Source organism: Pagrus pagrus (genome assembly GCF_965226575.1).
Source record: "Pagrus pagrus genome assembly, chromosome: 8".
Taxonomy (NCBI): Eukaryota; Metazoa; Chordata; class Actinopteri; order Spariformes; family Sparidae; genus Pagrus; species Pagrus pagrus.
In genome coordinates this window covers 18,735,990-18,756,175 of record NC_140192.1, presented here as the reverse complement: position 1 = coordinate 18,756,175, position 20,186 = coordinate 18,735,990, and the positions used below count along the sequence as shown (strand labels likewise).

General features: G+C 41.1%; 1 protein-coding gene across 1 annotated transcript; it reads left to right on the top strand.

Moving 5' to 3' along the window:
- Positions 1-2,717: 2,717 nt before the first annotated feature.
- LOC311261895 (scavenger receptor cysteine-rich type 1 protein M130-like) lies at positions 2,718-16,027 on the top strand (the record flags this gene model as incomplete). Its single annotated transcript, XM_084360908.1, has 14 exons — positions 2,718-2,760; positions 4,016-4,048; positions 4,536-4,655; positions 5,345-5,659; positions 5,750-6,034; positions 7,874-8,188; positions 8,279-8,563; positions 9,815-10,129; positions 10,220-10,504; positions 11,603-11,917; positions 12,009-12,293; positions 14,903-15,226; positions 15,589-15,674; positions 15,805-16,027. 14 exons carry the CDS (start codon positions 2,718-2,720, stop codon positions 15,970-15,972), a joined length of 3,174 nt encoding a protein of 1,057 aa, XP_084217034.1. The 3' UTR covers positions 15,973-16,027.
- Positions 16,028-20,186: the final 4,159 nt, after the last annotated feature.

The window sequence follows — 20,186 nt, the reverse complement described above, 5'->3', positions numbered from 1 at the left end:
ACAGGAGGCCTGTTATTAGAACATGTTGAATATAACACCACACATGGCCTGTTCATGTCAAGACGGTATGTCTAGCTTCTTGTCTTGTCTTGTCTGGGTAGGTTTAAGTTATTCAAAACATGGTCAGGTCGGTGCAGTCTCTGATGTGTTTGGGGAGAGAGTTCCAGAGGGAGGGGGCAGCTATGGAGAAGACTTTATCAGGGTCAGTGCTTGGTCCTTAGTGGTGGAGAAAAGAGGTTGGCATCAGAGGAGTGGCAGCTGCAGGATGAAGTGTGGAAGTGGAGCAGGGGTGATGTGGTCACAGGAGCAGGAGACGGTGAGGAGGGGAGCAGCTGAGTTCTTGATGTAGTTGACTTTATTTATGACGTTGGGTGATGCACCGTATAAGATGCTGTTACAGTAATCAATTCTGAATGTAATGAAGGCATGGATCAGAGTTTCAGCAGTCGAGGAGGAGAGTGATAGGTGGAGATGAGCTATGTTTTTGAGGTGGAAGAAGGCAGTTCTGGTGATTTGATTGACATGTTCGAAAGCGAGGTTGCTGTTGCTGTTGCTACCTGCTGTGGGATAAATAAAGAAAATCTTAATCTTAATCTTAATCTTGATGGTGTTGACAGCTGCAGTGAGGACGAGGATGATGAGGATGATGAGGATGCTGAGGTGACCACAGTCAGAGGAAAGGAGGAGGCCATTGGTGACTTTGAGGAGGGCAGGGGAGATTAGAATGATTAGCTGCAGCTCTAATCACGTCTTAACTGATGTTAACACATGTACTGGAGCAGAAATAAGAAGACACTGACAGCATGAACCTAATACAAACAGAACCATTTCCTGTAACTTGTAATCTGTAATTTCTCACTGCTTCTTATCAAACTTGATCAGTGTGATTCTGTGTTTCACAGAAATGCAGTTCAGAGAAATTAACTCCAGGCCACAGAGTGTCATTATCATCTTTAACTTTAAAAAAACTTCAAAGTGAAAAATGCTGAAAGACAGCATCATTTTTCTAACCCACCAGGAACAACAAACGGTCGGCTACTTCCCTTATCAGCTTTTGAAGGTGTGTCTAATTGAGATTATTATAAAGACTTTTTAAAACACACTGAGTGTGACTCAAAAGTAAGTTTATAAGCCTTTAGCACGGCAGATTTTATTTTAGCATAGCTAAAGCTATCTTCAAAGCTCAAAGATGAATATGCTTTTTGTGCTTTCCCCGAGAGGACAACCTGAAGCATAAGGGCACAGTCAGCATCAGGCCAATTTATGGCCTTAGCTAAGCTCTCAAACAACAACAAAAAAAAGTATCTGGATCCTTTTCATTAAAGCGTGGCAACGTGTGCAAGTTATACATGTCGAAACGACTCTCAGAAGACCTGCTCGCTCTGATCTTCACCAGACAACATGCCATCTCTAATCATGGACAAATGGTGACTTTCCAAATCTAGTTTGGCTCTCTCACATTGCTGGCAGATTTTCTCTACTTCAAGCTGCTTTTTAACTTCCAACTCCTGTTTCATTCTGTCATGTTCCATCTGCAACATCAAAATCTCTTTTTGCTGCTCAAAAGCCCATGTGTGTGAAAAGACAGGGCAGTAGCACTTGCACGAGAAACCCCTTTCACTTCAGCCATTACACCAAGTTCAACCAATTTTGATTTTATTGATGCTTTAATATTTTCTTTGAGACGCTTATCTCCAACAGCCTCTTCTGAATAATGTTCAGCAAGCATGAGCAGCTGCTCTTTTACGCATTCATCCAGGGCCTCCTGAGACGGAGCAGCAATGAACGCTTCAACATCAGACATTTCAAATATTTACAATGACCTAGCGGGCTAATGCACTTTCTATACACACCTACACAGACAACCCGCATACGCTGCGACTTCACCAGTGCACACAGATTGAGGAATAATCCTCCTGCCGGTTTAGAGAATTTAGAATATTTATTATAATAAAGCAATTAACAGGACGAATGATAACAAATGTGGAGTGTGTAAGTCAGTATTATTAGTAGTGTAAATGTGAATGTGTGAGATTATGAGGTGTGTGGCATTGTAGTCCACCCTCCATGGATCAGACCTGCTCCAGCACGTCTTCCAGATGCTCGATCAGATTGGGATCTGGGGAATTTGGATGCCCGGTCAACACCTTGGGCCCTTTGTGTTCCTCGAGCTGTTCCTGAGCAGTGTTTGCAGTGTGTCAGAGCACATTGTCCTGCTGGGGGGCCACTGCCATTGGGTAGTGTTGTTGTGATAATGGGGTGTACTTGGTCCACAACAGTGTTTGGATGGGTGGTGCTAGCAAGTGGCGTTCACATGAATGCCAGCACCCAAGGTTTCCCAGCAGAACATTGCATTGTGATGAGATGATCAATGTTATTTCCGTCACCTGTCAGTGGTTTTAATGTTGAGGCTGATCGGTGTATACAGCTACTATGCAGAAAACAAACACGCCCAAAGTGAGAACTGGTCTCAGACTAGACACCAGTATGAAAACTGTCTGATCCACTGGTAAAACTGTAACATGGCCGACTGAACAACCTGAACATCAGAGACACAGTCAGATGAGGACTTGTCACTCTAAAACTGAAGAGGACAAGATAAGATGTTTTCTAGTGAAGCACCACCTCTTCTTGTACGCAGATATACATTGAGGACAGCACATATGATAATCAGAGCAGAGAGTAGACAGGCGGGTAGGGAGACCGTTCACCTCGACATGGATAGCCTGCTGCTGGTGCTGCTGTTACTGTGGAGCTCAGGTAGGACTTTGCTTTAAATGTTCAGCTTCAGTGCATATTCGTTTCACTGTGGTCACAAACTGTTTCCTCTCTGGATTGTTGCACTCAAGGGTGGGACTCACATTCATTAACAAGGCAGTGTAACGACAAGCTAACTGCCTGAATTACATTTGTTTAAAAAAATTGATTTGATAAAAGATAAGACAAACTCAGTTAATCTGATAGATCATTTAAAGAGGTATATTGGAGAACTTGGAGAAGTTCAAGTTCTGAAATCGTTTTATTAAAGTTCATAATTATTTCCACTTGGTTTTATTAATGACAGACTTAAAATGAAAATGCAAAACAAAATGTATTTATTTATTTATTTATTTTTACTATTTAAGCTTTGAAGTATTTTCTATTGGGCAAACCGACAGCATGAATCTGATAAAAACAGCTTAGCCTAGCGACAGAACCACTTCCTGTTATTCTTTTCAAATACAAGTTGAGTCAGTGTGACAGTGTTCACAGAAATGCAGTCCAGACTGCACCAAACAAAGACAAAACCAGTGGCCAAAACCCCTGGAGATGCAAATGACCACGTGCAACGCAAATAATCCACAAAGAGAGATGTGACGAACCCTGAGAACCCTGTCAAATGTTCCTGAAAATCCTATCCCAGTCTAGCCCAATGTAAAATCAAAGCTGTTATTGAACCATTTGGAGTACATGCATGGTTCTGGCATTAATGTATAGGAGTTTGAACACACTGAATTATTCAGTTGTTTTCCTCGCCTACATTTTTCAATGCAAAAACAAGCCCGCAGATGACCTGTAACTGCACCTTTTAACCGGAAAACACAATGGGTCCACATTATATATAGTCTTGCATGGTCCAAGTTCAAATTTAATAACAATATTACTGAAAATGAACAGTTAAATATTAAGGGACTTGGCAAAAAAATGCCAATGGCTGAGTGGACTGGTTACACAGGGGCAGACACTCCATTTATGATGTTGATTTATAAATTAACTGAAGTTGAATGAGCATATTTCCTAAAATGTTACAACTATTCCCTTAATCCTTTATGAACCAGTCTGCTGACTTGTGTCTTCAAATGTTCATCTCCCCTGTAATAAACTGGTAAAATGACTCCAGAGTGCCTTCGCTGAAATGTTTCTGAGATTCAAGAAAGTTTTTCACAGACAAACCTGAGTGTTGGTTCTGTCCACAGCTGTCCTCCGATCAAAATGCTGCTTTATGCTGATTTTCATTTTCTGGTTTTCTCCTCAGGACTCCAGACTGAAGGAAAACACAGCTTAACAGGTAACTACAGATAGAAAAGAGAAACACATAACAACAAAAGTAGGATCAGCAGTCAGGTTTTAGTTTCATATTTTTATAATGAAGTTATCTATTTTGAATTAAAGTATATACCATTAACAAGAATTGACATGCCCGAAAAGGATTAGGAAGAATACACGTATTTAATCCTACCCCTTCTCCACAACTCAGTAATTAATCATAATCAATTTACTTCCATTCTTGAACCTGTGTACCTTCATAGGCTCACATCTAACTATATACAATTCGATATACTGTGCAATTAATATATAAATATCTTAAACTTTTCCCTCAAATTATAACCCCCCTCTCTATCAAAAAAAGTTTCTGAATATTACCTGGTAAAGCTGTTTGTTTCTTGCTTTTTACATTATCTGTGCAGTTTGATATTTGACCAGGCCAATGAACTTTAACGCATGGGAATTGAAAAGCAATACAATTTACTGATGACTCCCTTGTTTCTGTTCAGAACCTGTCAGGTTGGTGGGAGGAGACAGTCGCTGCGCAGGAATACTGGAGGTGAGAGATGAGGGAGAATGGAGACCAGTGAGTGACCCTGACTGGACCCTGAAGACAGCAGCTGTCGTCTGTAGAGAGCTAGACTGTGGCTCTGCTGTTTCCGTAAGATGGAAAGAGGAGTCCTCAAAAAGACCTGTGTGGTGGATCAGGTCTAACTGTGTTCAGTCCGAATTTTCCGTGAGGGACTGTGTAAGACCAGGTTACTCTAAAAAAAACCTGAATCTCACCTGTTCAGGTAAGCTAGACTTTTATGTTCTGACAACTGCCATTTACATTTTCATATTCTTATTTAAAAAGATATTTTACAGCAACAGCTTGACTTTATCCTGTTGGCTCTTTGCAGGCTAGGGTTAGACAGGTTCAAGTGAAAAATACCAGTCTGGTGATTCAACAATGAACAACAAAAGATAGAAATTCAGTTCGCTACAAAGTTCAGTGTCTGTAATCTGTCCAGCACAAACCCTCTTCCCAAGCAAAACAATAAAGGATCTTTGGCAATGTAATCACTTTAGTTCAGTTCAGTTTTTCCTCCACGAATGAACCCTCTTCTCAGAGAAATCAATTAAGGATCTCTGAAACAACTCCGATGCTGAAGGACTTTCCTTCATTATAAAGATGTTTTCTGTTGTTACTGGTGAACTGATGTTGGAATTGTTCTGAGTCCAGTTTGAATCACTGAATTGTTGTTTGATCACATCTTTTTATTTTGCGCCTGCTGTCTTTTATTTCTCTCTGTTTTATCTTCTGTTATCTCTGCAGACTCTGTCAGGCTGGTGAATGGAACTAGTCTGTGCTCAGGCAGACTGGAGGTGAAGTCCGACCAGTCTACCCAGTGGTGGTCCTCAGTGTGTGAAGCTGACTTTGACCAGCAGGATGCAGAGGTGGTCTGTAGGGAGCTCGGCTGTGGGGCTCCTTCAGTCCTCCAGGGGGCGCTCTATGGAGAAGTGGAGGCTCCAATATGGACCAAAGCGTTCCAGTGTGGAGGCCGTGAGTCTGCTCTCCTGGACTGTAGGAGCTCAGGCTCAACTAGAAACACCTGCTCACCTGGAAAAGCTGTTGGACTCACCTGCTCAGGTAGAAGAGCTGCAGCTTTGATTTAGTTCATTTCTGTTCTTCTGAAACTCACTTTATTCTTTTACTGATGTCTCTGTTGTTTCTGTTCAGAACCTGTCAGGTTGGTGGGAGGAGACAGTCGCTGTGCAGGAACACTGGAGCTAAAACATCAGGGAGAGTGGAGACAAGGGAGTGACTCTGATTGGACCCTGAAGACAGCAGCTGTCATCTGTAGAGAGCTGGACTGTGGCTCTGCTTTTTCTGTAGGAGAGAGCCTGAAGCTGCCAGATGGACCTGTGTGGAGGATCAGCTCTTACTGCTTTCAGTCTGGATCTGCTGTGAGGGACTGTGTAACACCAGATGTTGCTTTCTACGTGTTGGGTCTCACCTGTTCAGGTAAGACCATCAGTGACATCCTCTACTTAGGCTATGTACACACGTAGCCGGGTATTTTTAAAACCGAATATCTCCCCCCCTCCGTTTATAAAATAAATTTCATCCACACTACCCCGTTTTCGAAAAAAAACCCTTCCACACATAACCGAACATCTGCGTTTTCAATCACACTGACGGGTGATCGCATGACAGTGGACTGCCCCTCGATATGAGGACGTAATAACTCCGACAGCAACAGGAGTGAGGACCGGGACATACGGAAATTGTCACGCAATGTTATCCGTCGCCTGTGCTCTTGGAGCAGTAGTTGGGCTTGTAAAATCAAAGAGGTAAACAGCGCCTGCACAATAGTTAACACCACCACAGTTTTCAAGGCACTGGGAGCCATGCTCCTGCAGTAAACAAAGGTCGCACGTTTGATGTCAGAGCAGATTTGTTGTTGTTTTGGCGCATATTGTGACGTTCGAAAACGCAAAACTCCGGTTATCTCTGTCTACACGCAAATGCATAAACGGAGTATTCGCAAATCTTCACTTTGCCCGGAGTTTTTTAAAATATTCGTTTATGATGCGTTTTCATGTGGATGACAGGTCCAAACGTAGAAAAATATATTCGTTTTAGCAGATACCCGGCTACGTGTGTACGGGGCCACAATTACAACAGTAATGTTCCCATGTTGGCATACAGACACGCACAGACACCTGTTGAATGACACTTTCCAGCTGCCATATCAGCTGTAGGTCCGTTGGAGAGGTTCCAGTTCACTTCCCCTTGAGCAAGGCACCAAACCCATAACTGCTCTCTCAGCATTAACTATATAGGAGCTTCATCACTCTGACATCTCTTCACTAATGTATGTGTGTGTATGTGTGTAATGTTTAAATTCTTCTTCTAACCCTTTAGATTTTTTTGAATCAAGGAGTGTTTTGATTCTCCAAATCCACATTTTGATTTGACTTTTGGTTTTAAGGTCACGATTTGAATCAATCTTTTTTAAAAAGATCGGCACTGACAGCTATGCTATTGTTACGCTTCGACTTTTATGCCCTGACAACTTTCATTTACACTTTACAACAACAGCTTGATTGTATCCTGGTGGCTTTTTGCAGGTTAGGGTTAGACAAGTTCAAAAAATATATTTACCAAATATAAATATTCCAGAGTTGAACAAAAAAAGAAAATGCCAGCCTTTAGTGATTCAACAGTTAACAATAAAAGTTAGAAATTTAGTTTGTTACAAACTTCAGTTTCTTTAATCTGTCAAGCACAAACACAGTTCAGTTTTTCCTCCACGAGTGAACCCGCTTCTCAAAGAAATCAATTCAGGATCTCTGAAACATCTCTGATGCTGTTGGATTTGCCTTCATACCAGTCAGTTGCTCTACACAGGATGCGTGTCTGAAAGTGCAGGGTTTTTTTAAAAGAAAAAACAACCTTTATTTATTCAGGGAGGGTTCATTAAGAGTAATGCTCTCTTTTTCAGGAAAGCCCTGATCACATTCAAACTTTTTGACCTGTTTGTGTGGAGAGCAAAGAGTGTGGAGAACCTGAGAAGGACCAGAACAGAGAAATCTGATGATGATGTTGTGTTATTGTAAGAAAACCCACTGAAAATATTCATAATGGATATGAATATTTATAGTGTCTTACATGTAAATGTGATGTAACATTACTGGAGTGTGAGGTGTTATACAGATGTTTTCTGTTGTTACTGATGAACTGATGTTGGATTTGTTCTGAGTCCAGTTTGAATCACTGAATTGTTGTTTGATCACATCTTTTTATTTTGCGTCTGCTGTCTTTTATTTCTCTCTGTTTTATCTTCTGTTATCTCTGCAGACTCTGTCAGGCTGGTGAATGGAACTAGTCTGTGCTCAGGCAGACTGGAGGTGAAGTCCGACCAGTCTAACCAGTGGTGGTCCTCAGTGTGTGAAGCTGACTTTGACCAGCAGGATGCAGAGGTGGTCTGTAGGGAGCTCGGCTGTGGGGCTCCTTCAGTCCTCCAGGGGGCGCTCTATGGAGAAGTGGAGGCTCCAATGTGGACCAAAGAGTTCCAGTGTGGAGGCCGTGAGTCTGCTCTCCTGGACTGCAGGAGCTCAGGCTCAACTAGAAACACCTGCTCACCTGGAAAAGCTGTTGGACTCACCTGCTCAGGTAGAAGAGCTGCAGCTTTGATTTAGTTCATTTCTGTTCTTCTGAAACTCACTTTATTCTTTTACTGATGTCTCTGTTGTTTCTGTTCAGAACCTGTCAGGTTGGTGGGAGGAGACAGTCGCTGTGCAGGAACACTGGAGCTGAAACGACAGGGAGAGTGGAGACCAGTGAGTGACCCTGAGTGGAGCCTGAAGACAGCAGCTGTCCTCTGTAGAGAGCTGGACTGTGGCTCTGCTGTTTCTGTAAGAGAGAGAGAGGAGTCCTCAGCCAGACCTGTGTGGAGGATCAGGTCTAACTGTGTTCAGTATGGATCTGCTGTGAGGGACTGTGTAAGATACGATTCATCTTCCAAGAGGGTAGATCTCACCTGTTCAGGTAAGACCATCAGTGGCATCATCTATGAGTTCATCTACATAATTACAACAGTAATGTACTAAGGTTGGCACACAGACACACACACACACACACCTGTAGAGTAACAGTCTCCATCTGCCATATCACCTGTAGGTCAGATGGAGAGATTCCACTTCACCTCCCCTTGAGCAAGTCACTAAACCCATAACTGCTCTCAGCATCAACTATATAGGAGCTTCATCACTTTCTTCTCCAAATCCAAGATTTGATTTGACTTTTGGTGTTAAGGTCACAATTTGATTCGATCTTCTTTTTAAAAAAAAATCAGCACTGACAGCTATGCTATTGTTACGCATACACTGTTATGATCTAACAATTGTCATTTAAATTTTCATATTCTTCTTTAAAAAGATATTTTACAACAACAGCTTGACTTTACCCTGGTGTCTCTTTGCAGGTTGGGGTAAGTCAAGTTCAAATAATATTCACCAAAAATAACGATTCCAGAGTTCAACAAAAAATACCAGCCTTCAGTGATTCAACAAAAAACAACAAAAGATAGAAATTCAGTTTTTTACAAAATTTCAGTGTCTGTAATCTGTCCAGCGTAAACCCTTTTATCACTTTAGTTTGGTTCAGTTTTTCCTCCATGAGTGAACCCTCTTCTCAAAGAAATCAATTATAGATCTCTGAAACATCTCCGACACCGTTGGACTTACCTCCGTACCAGTCAGTTGTTGTACACAGGATGAGTGTCTAGTAGTGCAGCTTTTTCTTTTTTTTAACCTTTATTTATGCAGGGAGGATTTCACTAATTGAATTTGATTGTCGTAATTTAAGACCCATATCAATCAATTTTTCCATTTAAAATCGAAATTGTGATTTTCTATTTTCTGAACAGAATTGTAATCTGGGTCACAGAACTTCTCAGAAAAATAAGAAAGAATAAAACTTTTTGACCTGTTTGTGTGGAGAGCAAAGATTGTGGAGAACCTGAGAAGAAGGACCAGAACAGAGAAATCTGATGATGATGTTGTGTTATTGTTTGATATCCATTTATGAACACAATGTTTACAGTGTGATAAATGTAAATGTGATGTAACATTACTGGAGTGTGAGGTGTTATACAGATGTTTTCTGTTGTTACTGATGAACTGATGTTGGAATTGTTCTGAGTCCAGTTTGAATCACTGAATTGTTGTTTGATCACATCTTTTTATTTTGTCAGCTGTCTTTTATTTCTCTCTGTTTTATCTTCTGTTATCTCTGCAGACTCTGTCAGGCTGGTGAATGGAACTAGTCTGTGCTCAGGCAGACTGGAGGTGAAGTCCGACCAGTCTAACCAGTGGTGGTCCTCAGTGTGTGAAGCTGACTTTGACCAGCAGGATGCAGAGGTGGTCTGTAGGGAGCTCGGCTGTGGGGCTCCTTCAGTCCTCCAGGGGGCGCTCTATGGAGAAGTGGAGGCTCCAATGTGGACCAAAGAGTTCCAGTGTGGAGGCCGTGAGTCTGCTCTCCTGGACTGCAGGAGCTCAGGCTCAACTACAAACACCTGCTCACCTGGAAAAGCTGTTGGACTCACCTGCTCAGGTAGAACAGCTGCAGCTTTGATTTAGTTCATTTCTGTTCTTCTGGAACTCACTTTATTTTTTTACTGATGTCTCTGTTGTTTCTGTTCAGAACCTGTCAGGTTGGTGGGAGGAGACAGTCGCTGTTCAGGAACACTGGAGCTGAAACATCAGGGAGAGTGGAGACCAGTGAGTGACCCTGAGTGGACCCCGAAGGCAGCAGCTGTCGTCTGTAGAGAGCTGGACTGTGGCTCTGCTGTTTCTGTAGGAGAGAGAGAGGAGTCCTCAGCCAGACCTGTGTGGTGGATCAGGTCTAACTGTGTTAAGTCTGGATCTGCTGTGAGGGACTGTGGAATGCCAGCTGACTTTCCCTTCATCCTGAATCTCACCTGTTTAGGTAACACATCATCTTCATAATTACAACAGTAATGTACTAAGGTTGACACACACACACACACACACACACACACACACACACACACACACCTGTAGAATAACAGTCTCTAGCTGCCATATCAGCTGTAGGTCAGTTGAAGAGGTATCCAGTTCACCTCCCCTTGAGCAAGGCACCAAACCCATAACTGCTCTCAGCATCAACTATGTAGGAGCTTCATCACTCTGACATCTCTCCACTGATGTATGTGTGTGTAAGTGTGTCATGTTAAAATTCCTCATTTTCATCATCTTTTATCACTTTTAGATGTTTTGGATTATTTTCTGATAGGGGTGTACAATTTAATTTAACTTTTGAGTTTTAAGGTCACGATTGAATTTGATTTTCTTTTTTAAAAGATATTCAGCACTGACAGCTATGCTATTGTTACGCTTAGACTTTTTATGCCCTGACAACTGTCATTTACATTTTCATATTCTTCTTTTAAACGATATTGTACAGCATCAGCTTGACTTTATCCTGGTGGCTTGTTGCAGGTTAGGGTTAGACAAGTTTAGATAATACCAACCTTCAGTGATTCAGCAACAAAGCACAAAAGATAGAAATTCAGTTTGTTACAAAGTGCAGTTTCTGTAATTTGTCCAGCATAAACCCACTTCCTAAGCAAATCAATAAAGGATCTTTGGCAATATCATCACTTTAGTTCAGTTTTTCCTCCACGAGTGAACCCTCTTCTCAAAGAAATTTATTGAGAATCTCTGAAACAGCTGTTGGACGTGTACACAGGATAAGTGTCTAGAAGTGCAGCTTTTCTAAACCTTTATTTATTCAGGTTTCACTGAGGGTGACGCTCTCTTTTTCAGGAAAGCCCTGATCATATTCACACATGGATATGAATATTTATAGTGTCTTACATGTAAATGTGATGTAACATTACTGGAGTGAGTGGTGTTAAACAGATGTTTTCTGTTGTTACTGATGAACTGATGTTGGAATTGTTCTGAGTCCAGTTTGAATCACTGAATTGTTGTTTGATGACATCTTTTTATTTTGTCAGCTGTCTTTTATTTCTCTCTGTTTTATCTTCTGTTATCTCTGCAGACTCTGTCAGGCTGGTGAATGGAACTAGTCTGTGCTCAGGCAGACTGGAGGTGAAGTCCGACCAGTCTAACCAGTGGTGGTCCTCAGTGTGTGAAGCTGACTTTGACCAGCAGGATGCAGAGGTGGTCTGTAGGGAGCTCGGCTGTGGGGCTCCTTCAGTCCTCCAGGGGGCGCTCTATGGAGAAGTGGAGGCTCCAATGTGGACCAAAGAGTTCCAGTGTGGAGGCCGTGAGTCTGCTCTCCTGGACTGTAGGAGCTCAGGCTCAACTAGAAACACCTGCTCACCTGGAAAAGCTGTTGGACTCACCTGCTCAGGTAGAAGAGCTGCAGCTTTGATTTAGTTCATTTCTGTTCTTCTGAAACTCACTTTATTCTTTTTACTGATGTCTCTGTTGTTTCTGTTCAGAACCTGTCAGGTTGGTGGGAGGAGACAGTCGCTGTGCAGGAACACTGGAGCTGAAACATCAGGGAGAGTGGAGACCAGTGAGTGACACTGAGTGGAGCCTGAAGACAGCAGCTGTCCTCTGTAGAGAGCTGGACTGTGGCTCTGCTGTTTCTGTAAGAGAGAGAGAGGAGTCCTCAGCCAGACCTGTGTGGAGGATCAGGTCTAACTGTGTTAAGTCTGGATCTGCTCTGAGGGACTGTGTCACATCAGGTTACTCGCCCTCCATCCTGAATTTCACCTGTTCAGGTAAGATCATCAGTGACATCATCTACATAATTACAACAGTAATATAACCAGGTTGGCAAACACACACACACACACACACACACACACACACACACACCTGTAGAGTTACAGTTGCTGACATCTCTCCACTAATGTATGTATTTCTTCTTCTTCTTCTTCTTCTTCTTCTTCTTCTCTAAGTGATTTGACTTTTTTTAATAATTCGTATGAATTTTTGAAGTTTTCAGAGAGTGATAACAACAGTGGGCTTTCCAAACAAACTACATATGTATGTATATCTATATCTGTCTAAGAAAATAAAAGTATAAAAATCGGGGCTGTCATTTGTTTCAGTTTCTCTAATCTGACCAGAGTAGACGCTCTTCCCAAGCAAATCAATAAAGGATCTTTGGCAATGTTATCAGTTTAATTCAGTTTAGTATTCCTCCACAAGTGAAGCCTCTTGTTGAAGAAATTATTATTATCAAATTAAGAAACATCTCTGATGCTGTACAAGTTACCTTTGTACCAGACAGTTGTTTGTCTTTGTGTATACAGGATAAGCGTACACCCCTGCAGGGTAACGCCAAGCTAGCTGTGTCCACTGGTTTGTTTTTGTAGTGTTTCTTTTTTTTTTTCCATTGGACAACTGCTGCAGGTGCAATTTTCAACTTTGGAATTCTGCCATCACTTTTTTCTGAACAATTTTTATTCTTAATACCACACCACCTAAGTGGACAGAGATCAGGCAGGTGGGACAGAAAGCAGGATCTGCATCAGTGCCTGGACCAAACGGCGTACCTGTCGAGTAATATAAGAGCTGCCCCATTGTGCTGAAGCCACTCTGGAAACCAATCAGAGTTCCCTGGGAAACCCAATCTAACCCATTGACTTGGAGCAGAGCCACAACCACCTTCATCCAAAAAGGGGAAAGCTTTCAGAACATCACCATATAACCGTACGTAATGTGGAAGGGAAGATTTTCTTTGGTGGTGGTGAGACGCAGGACCAACTACATCGACACCAGCTGCCAGAATGCTATGGAGCCAGAACAGGATCAGTGATCTTTGCCCTTGAAAAATAAAAAGGGCACTGAAACAAATAGTTGGTCCAAAGGCCCAAAGAACTTCTCCTCACTGCAGCTACACGAGGTCCTGCTACTATTCCAGATCAGTTAGCACCAGCAGCCACGACGCAAAGCTTGGCGGCGAACTCCACAGCCGAGGAACACGAAGTAAGTCAGCACAGAGCTGCTATCCGTGCAAAGGAAAGGAGCGACCAGTTTCCTCCACCTGCTGTCTTTTGTCAGACTTTGCACAGCAGGAACAGCATTGTTCAACATTGGAATTACAACCTTCTCCTGCTTGGCTTATCAGCCAAGGAACCACCAGCACCTTTTCTTCATAGACTGGTAATGTTGAACTGGGCCTGGATAACATACAGCATAGCATAGCACGGCTAAGCACCAGACTTTTAACTCTGGTTGATGTAATGCAAATGTGTTCAATCTATGTATGTTTGTTTACTGTTTTGGTGTTATTGTGATCTCAGGTCAAGTTATTGGTAGTTTGCTTTGCTACACAGCTTATTTGGCGTTAGTTGAATTATGCTTCACACACAAGACTTTTGAACCTTCATGCTGTCCATTTAATATTGTACAAGAGTGAATGTTGCCAACCTCTACTCTGTCAAGGACTCCAAATTCCTTCAACCATTACAGCTGTTATGGTAATTTTGGTTGTAGTTATTAAGTTAATTATTGATCAGAGTTACAAACGGACAGTTTAGTACCTTATTCCGAGACTGATTTGGTGAATTGGCTAGCTTGGTGCCCCTTGGTGCCGCGAGGTGATCTAGTATAAATTGGATCTTATTATTTATCATAATTAATGATTATCCCTGATAAATATTATTATTGACAGACAAATTTAACCTAAAACTCCATATGTATGTTGCAAGAAGCACTACACTGCTGTTGTTCGTCTGGTCTGGTGGTCTGCTGGAACAACGTCGGACGTTAGCTTACGTCAGGGTCATTGTGAAAAAACAACGGCAGAAACAAACAGACTTTACATGCTTGCCGTTATTAGTGTTACTGGGAAAGTCAGGAACAAACTGACAATTTCCTCATGTGAACTCTTCAGGAGATCAAAACAATGCCAGGAGTCTGAACAACAGCACCACAGCACTTAGACATGGCCGCACCCCGATGGTTTGAGTTTGCTCGACCCTGACATTAGCTATGATAGCTGACATTAGCTAATGTTCCAGCAGATCTCCACCAGAGCAGGATTACATTACGGTTGTGACGCTCAAAACAAATGATCCACCGTCTCACAGCCACTTCTTTCACAATGTAAGGGCCTTTTTGGGCCCCAGTGCATCATGTGACGATGTAATTACATGGTTTGGCCACTATGAATGTTGCCTTCAAAGGCTTGCGCTCCTCCTGGGGGCTCAGTCAGTCTGTGAAATTTTGGAGTCACATGAGGCAAATCCAGTCACTCTGTTATCACTCTGCTCCACGTTTTCGGGCAGGTGTCAGTCCAGTGACATCACATTCTTTTAAGAGTGGCATTTGGTTGAACAGAGGGAAAATGTGACCTTTCATCATCTCTCTGTGTTGACAGACCTGCTGGTTCTGCCCAAAATCTCTGTTTCCTCCTCGATGGATGGGGTCTCTGACTCTCAGCAGCAGGTGTTCAGGGGCTCCACCTTCACCATCAGCTGCTCCATCCAGCCGCAGTACCCCGGAGGCTCCTTCACGCTTACCTTCACCTCCTCCAACACAGCACACAACTACACCAACCAAATGGCTGTCAATCACTCTGCCCACTTCCTGTTTCCGGCTGCAGAGCCCACCCACCAAGGAAGCTACAGCTGTGTTTATCATGTCTATGTTTTTTCTTATAACTTCTCCTCTGAGAGCCGTCTGCTGTCTCTCACCGTCTTAGGTAAGCTGAAGCAGAGAAGCTGTTTACCTGCAGCTATGGAAAAGATGTTCAGCTGATAACCGTTTCCATAAATGTTGTTTTCTGAATGACCACTGTCATTGTATTACACGTCATATAGTAACAACCTTCATTTAAGCATATAAATGTCAACAGCAAACAATAGAAACAGAGCATGTCTGGCCAAAGTCCTTTCAGACAAGTCTTGGTATAATATATATATGTATAATATACAATATTGGTTCAATCAAACATCTCCACATTGAAGTGATTTCTGCAGATTTCAGGTCACTAATTTCAGCACTTATTTATGCTTAGTGGGAGCTCTCTGACTCAAGATATTGTGTGTCCATGTGTTTGATCAGATCCATCAGTACTCATCACCAGAGTGGTCGTCATCCTGTTAATGTCTCTACTGTTGGTGACCACTGCCCTTTATTTCTACTGTAAGGTAATGACAAACGTCTGTTGTTCAGAGGACTGACTGAAAGCAGCACTCGGAAGCACTCAGCCTGTGTTTACTGAAGTGAAGAGAGGACCAATGCACTAAGTCATATCTGTTTGCTGTCATGTCTCTTCAGGTCAGGAGGGGGCGGAAGCCAGGCAGACAGGAGAATATTGAGCTGGATCGTTTTGACCCATGTGTTTCTGCAGCTGAAGGAGGGCTGAATGAAGAGGAGGAGGCTCTGGAAGCAGAGTCGGACCTCCAAGGAGCTCAATATGTTGATGCAAAGGCAATGAATGATTAAGTCATGTACCTAACAAACAAAGTACAATATTAAAAATCAGCTGTTTTCACACCAAGTTAATTTTCATATGACATATTAACTTTATGACTTAAGTATTCCCTTGTGGTTGCCATGAATCATTGCTTGTTGTCAGCAGGATTTCCTCCTCCGGTATCTTAAAAAATGTCATGTTTGTTCTGTACATGGTTCGGCAGCAGGACTACAATTAGCTGAAATTTAGCTTAAAATTAACCTGAATAATACAAACGACAGCAAGAGTTCTAACAACTTATTGTTTATTTTTGTAACTAAGGATTTTTCTTCATTTTGTAATTAAGGATTTTGCTTATTTCATATGAATTTATTGGATTTTGCAATGAAGAATTTTGCTTATTTTTTATTAAAGGAGACATATTATGCTCATTTTCAGGTTAATCCTCCATATTTTGTTTCAATACTAGAATAGGTTTACATGCTTTAATGTTCAGAAAACATTATACAGTGAACACTGTACAGAGCGCCTCCTCAAACCTACTGCCCCATGCCTCATGCCCAAACACAGTGATGGTCGCTTATGGCCAAAAGTCCTTGCTCTTTCCTTGCCCTTTCCCCTTTCTACTGTCACCCCCTACAGGAGATGATGGTGGTTATGGAAGAACCATGTCATCCCATAGACCAACTCTCTATATGCTCCCACTTGGTCATATCATCCAATATCACAATCTCTCTTTTCAATTGCTGCAGAAATACCTTTCACTGAGACCTGATGACCCAAAAAACCTAGCTGCTGTTTTTTACTGTCTCAACGATAGGTTAAATGTTGGATAACAAAACATTTTCTTCAACTCAAAATCCAAAATCATACTTTTAAACTCTGCACACCAAGACATTAGCCTCATTGAAAGTGCCCTTGGTCCCTTATCTGCTAACATAAAGTCTGCTGACAGAAACACAGGTGTTACATCAGACTTAACCTTCAAACCACACGTCAAAAAAGTTTTCCAGTCTCGGAGATATTTAAGAAAGCCTAAATGTATTTTCTAATTGCCGATTTATTATAACAACATCAACAACAATGCTATTATTATTATTATTATTATTATTATTATCATTTAAGGTTATATTTTGTTCACAATCCCACAAATTCAGAGGGGCTTTGGGTAAAAATATATTTCTGCTAGTGTTTATATAATGTGATATGATAATGTCATTTATAAAACAGTTAAGACTTCAAAAATCCTTAAAATGGTAAATTTCAAGGATTAATATCCCGCCATGAGTGCCTGCTTTCACATCTGCTAAAAGTGGAGAGGAGCTTCACCGTCAGATATGACTGAAACGAGAAAAAGTTATATAAGAGAGGCTATGCGTTATCTGTACATCCACACTTGTGCACTTTTGACATATAGGTTGTGGTCACGTCACTCTGGTCTTGGTTCATCCATCTGAAGGCAGCACGTATCTGTTCCATCTGCGCGCTCTCACGAGTGGTTTTGCGCACTGCAAGCCACATTTACGCTCGGCAGATCCTCTGGCTGATACTAATGTCAAATAACCACAGAAACGTCAAACTTGTGTCACAGTTGCTCCCAGTATGACCTGTTATCTATATTTAAAGATGGTTCTCGATGGTTGTTAAGAACCATCATTAGAGCTTGCTAAATAAAACACCATTGTATGGAGGACAATACTGACTTTTTAATCAATATATAAAAAAGTTAAAGGGGCACTATGTAGTTTTGGAGAATGCAATACTAATACAAACTCAGAAATATATATTTTTTTCCATAATAGAATAAAAAAGCTGTTCTCAGAGGAAAATAGTGTCGCCAGAACACTGTGTGGAGCTGGAAAGGTGGCAGGCTCCGCCAAAGTAAAACAGTAAGAAACTGATTAAACAAACTGACCTCAAAGGACAACACAGTCATGAAAACAAAGAGTTTGTTTATTTAGTTTGTTTAGGCATAAAAGAGCTGTCAATGAAGATCTTTCTCTTGTGATTAACATGTTTTCAGTCCGTTGTGTTCTTTAAGGACTAACTATTAACGAGGTCACTTGCTGCTAAAAGCACATCGTGCAATCAATATAAGAGTTGGAGATGCCGGGGATTGAACCCGGGGCCTCATACATGCAAAGCATGCGCTCTACCACTGAGCTACATCCCCTGTCGGTCATCCGGAAGAACAACACTTTTCCACAACATGATAATGAGCGAGTCAACAATATTGTGGAAAGTAATTGTTTGACATGACTGATTCAAAGTGGTTTTCATGCACAAAACTAAAAACATTGACACCTCACTGCTTTCAATTAAAAGTTAATTCTCACTTTTGAAAGACAATTAAGATTTCACGCGGACCTAGATCACATAAAAACAAAATCAGAGTAAATTAAGTTTGAATTAGATTAAAATATACTGAGACTGAAACATTATACTAATCAATTATTTTACACTATAACTGGATATCCTGATTATCAGCATCTTAATCAGATCACAATATAACATAAACTGTATCCCCTGAACCAAATATGTTGTCTGATTTCGTTAATTTTTATCATCATCAGACATCCGTTTGTGTTTGTCAGATTTCTGGATCTTCTGCAGTGAAAAATAACTTCAATAACAAATGGCTGAGAAAATGGATCTCGTTGAAAGTTACCTGAGCTGCCGTGTGTTCAGAGATCCTGTGTCTCTGAGCTGCAACCACAGACTCGGTTCAAGCTGCCTGCAAAACTTCTGGGAAACTGTCCCGATTGTAAAAGAAAACCCTCAAAGGATGATCCACAAGTGGACTTTGCTCTGAAGGAACTGGTTGACTCCTTTGCTGGGAGACAGAAATCTGGATTATCTGAGGCAGAAACAGGAGAGAAGAAGGTGGAGGTGGTGTGTAGTAAATGAGGAATTAGCAAATGACAAAACACGGACTCAATGACACCACTATTAAAGAACACAATCTAACGACGTTATGTCCACCTGCCACATGTGTAAGGTACTGCAGGCTCTGAAGACAACGTAGGAGTTAATGGTTAAGCAGTATTTCAAGGTGCCTCTGAGCTGAGAAAGCAGAAACAGTCAAACAAAATCAAGATGAAATACTGATAATGAATTGATTGCTGCTGAGACAGTCTCAAATGTTGAAATGGATACTTTTGTCATTTTGTCAAAGTCTTGAAAAATTTGTTTTGTGTCAAAGTCATAAAAGTCTTGATATTAAACAATAGAAAAATGGTGTAGCTGAGTTGATCCATGGATCTATTCTACATTATTATATCTACACGCAATTGCAGATGGATATTATTTAAAAGAACAACTGCATCATTATTGGACTAAATCTAACACTCAGATAATATTTTACTGATTATCTTAAACGGTCCTTGGTTGTGGTGCAGGGTAACTTTTTCAAAAATGGAAATCAGATTAAAATTTTTGGAAAAAACAAGCACCAGTTTTCCTGGTGAAATGTTCAGAGTTTGCCACTAGATGGCGTTGTTGTGAGAGAGCGGCTCAATGTTAAACCACACTGGACCGAAGCAGACTACAGCAGCGGTACCGAGGCTGTCATTATGGAAGCGCAGAGAACATTTATAGACTCGTCTGTGGTGCAGCTTCTGTGTTTTTCTCCATGACAGATTATAAGTTATGTAACTGAATGTATGATGTCAAATGTTTTACTTTGGAGCCATGTGACATTGAATCTAATTATATATTATTTAGATAAATAACATACCGTTTACGTCACTCACAACAATTTTATTTTTAAATCAACAATTTCAAGCCATATCTGTGTTGTGAGATGCTTAAAGGCTTCTCTATTACTAGGTCCGCTACTACTAATAATAAAAATAGTAAAACTAATAACTCTAATCTTGCTTTACAAAGAGGTATGAACGCAATTAAGTTTGCTAACAATATATTAACACACCTTAAGAGATGAAAACGGGAATTATAATCAATGATTTTTATTTTTTTTTTAATAGAATTTCCACATTTTCCTTTCTCCTGTCCAGAAGCATAGGCAAACATAAACACTATTTAATTTAAGTGAATAATACTGATCTCAATGAGAAACACACCCTCCTAAACAGAGGAGTTTTATTGTAGTTTTTATTCTAAGGATAACGGGCCGATATAACGGCTCCACTTCCTCTGTCTGGGTCGCTGCACTCTTCAAAGATCGTCTATTGAAGCGATGAATCGAAACAAGAAAGGAGAGAAAAAAACAACAACTACAATC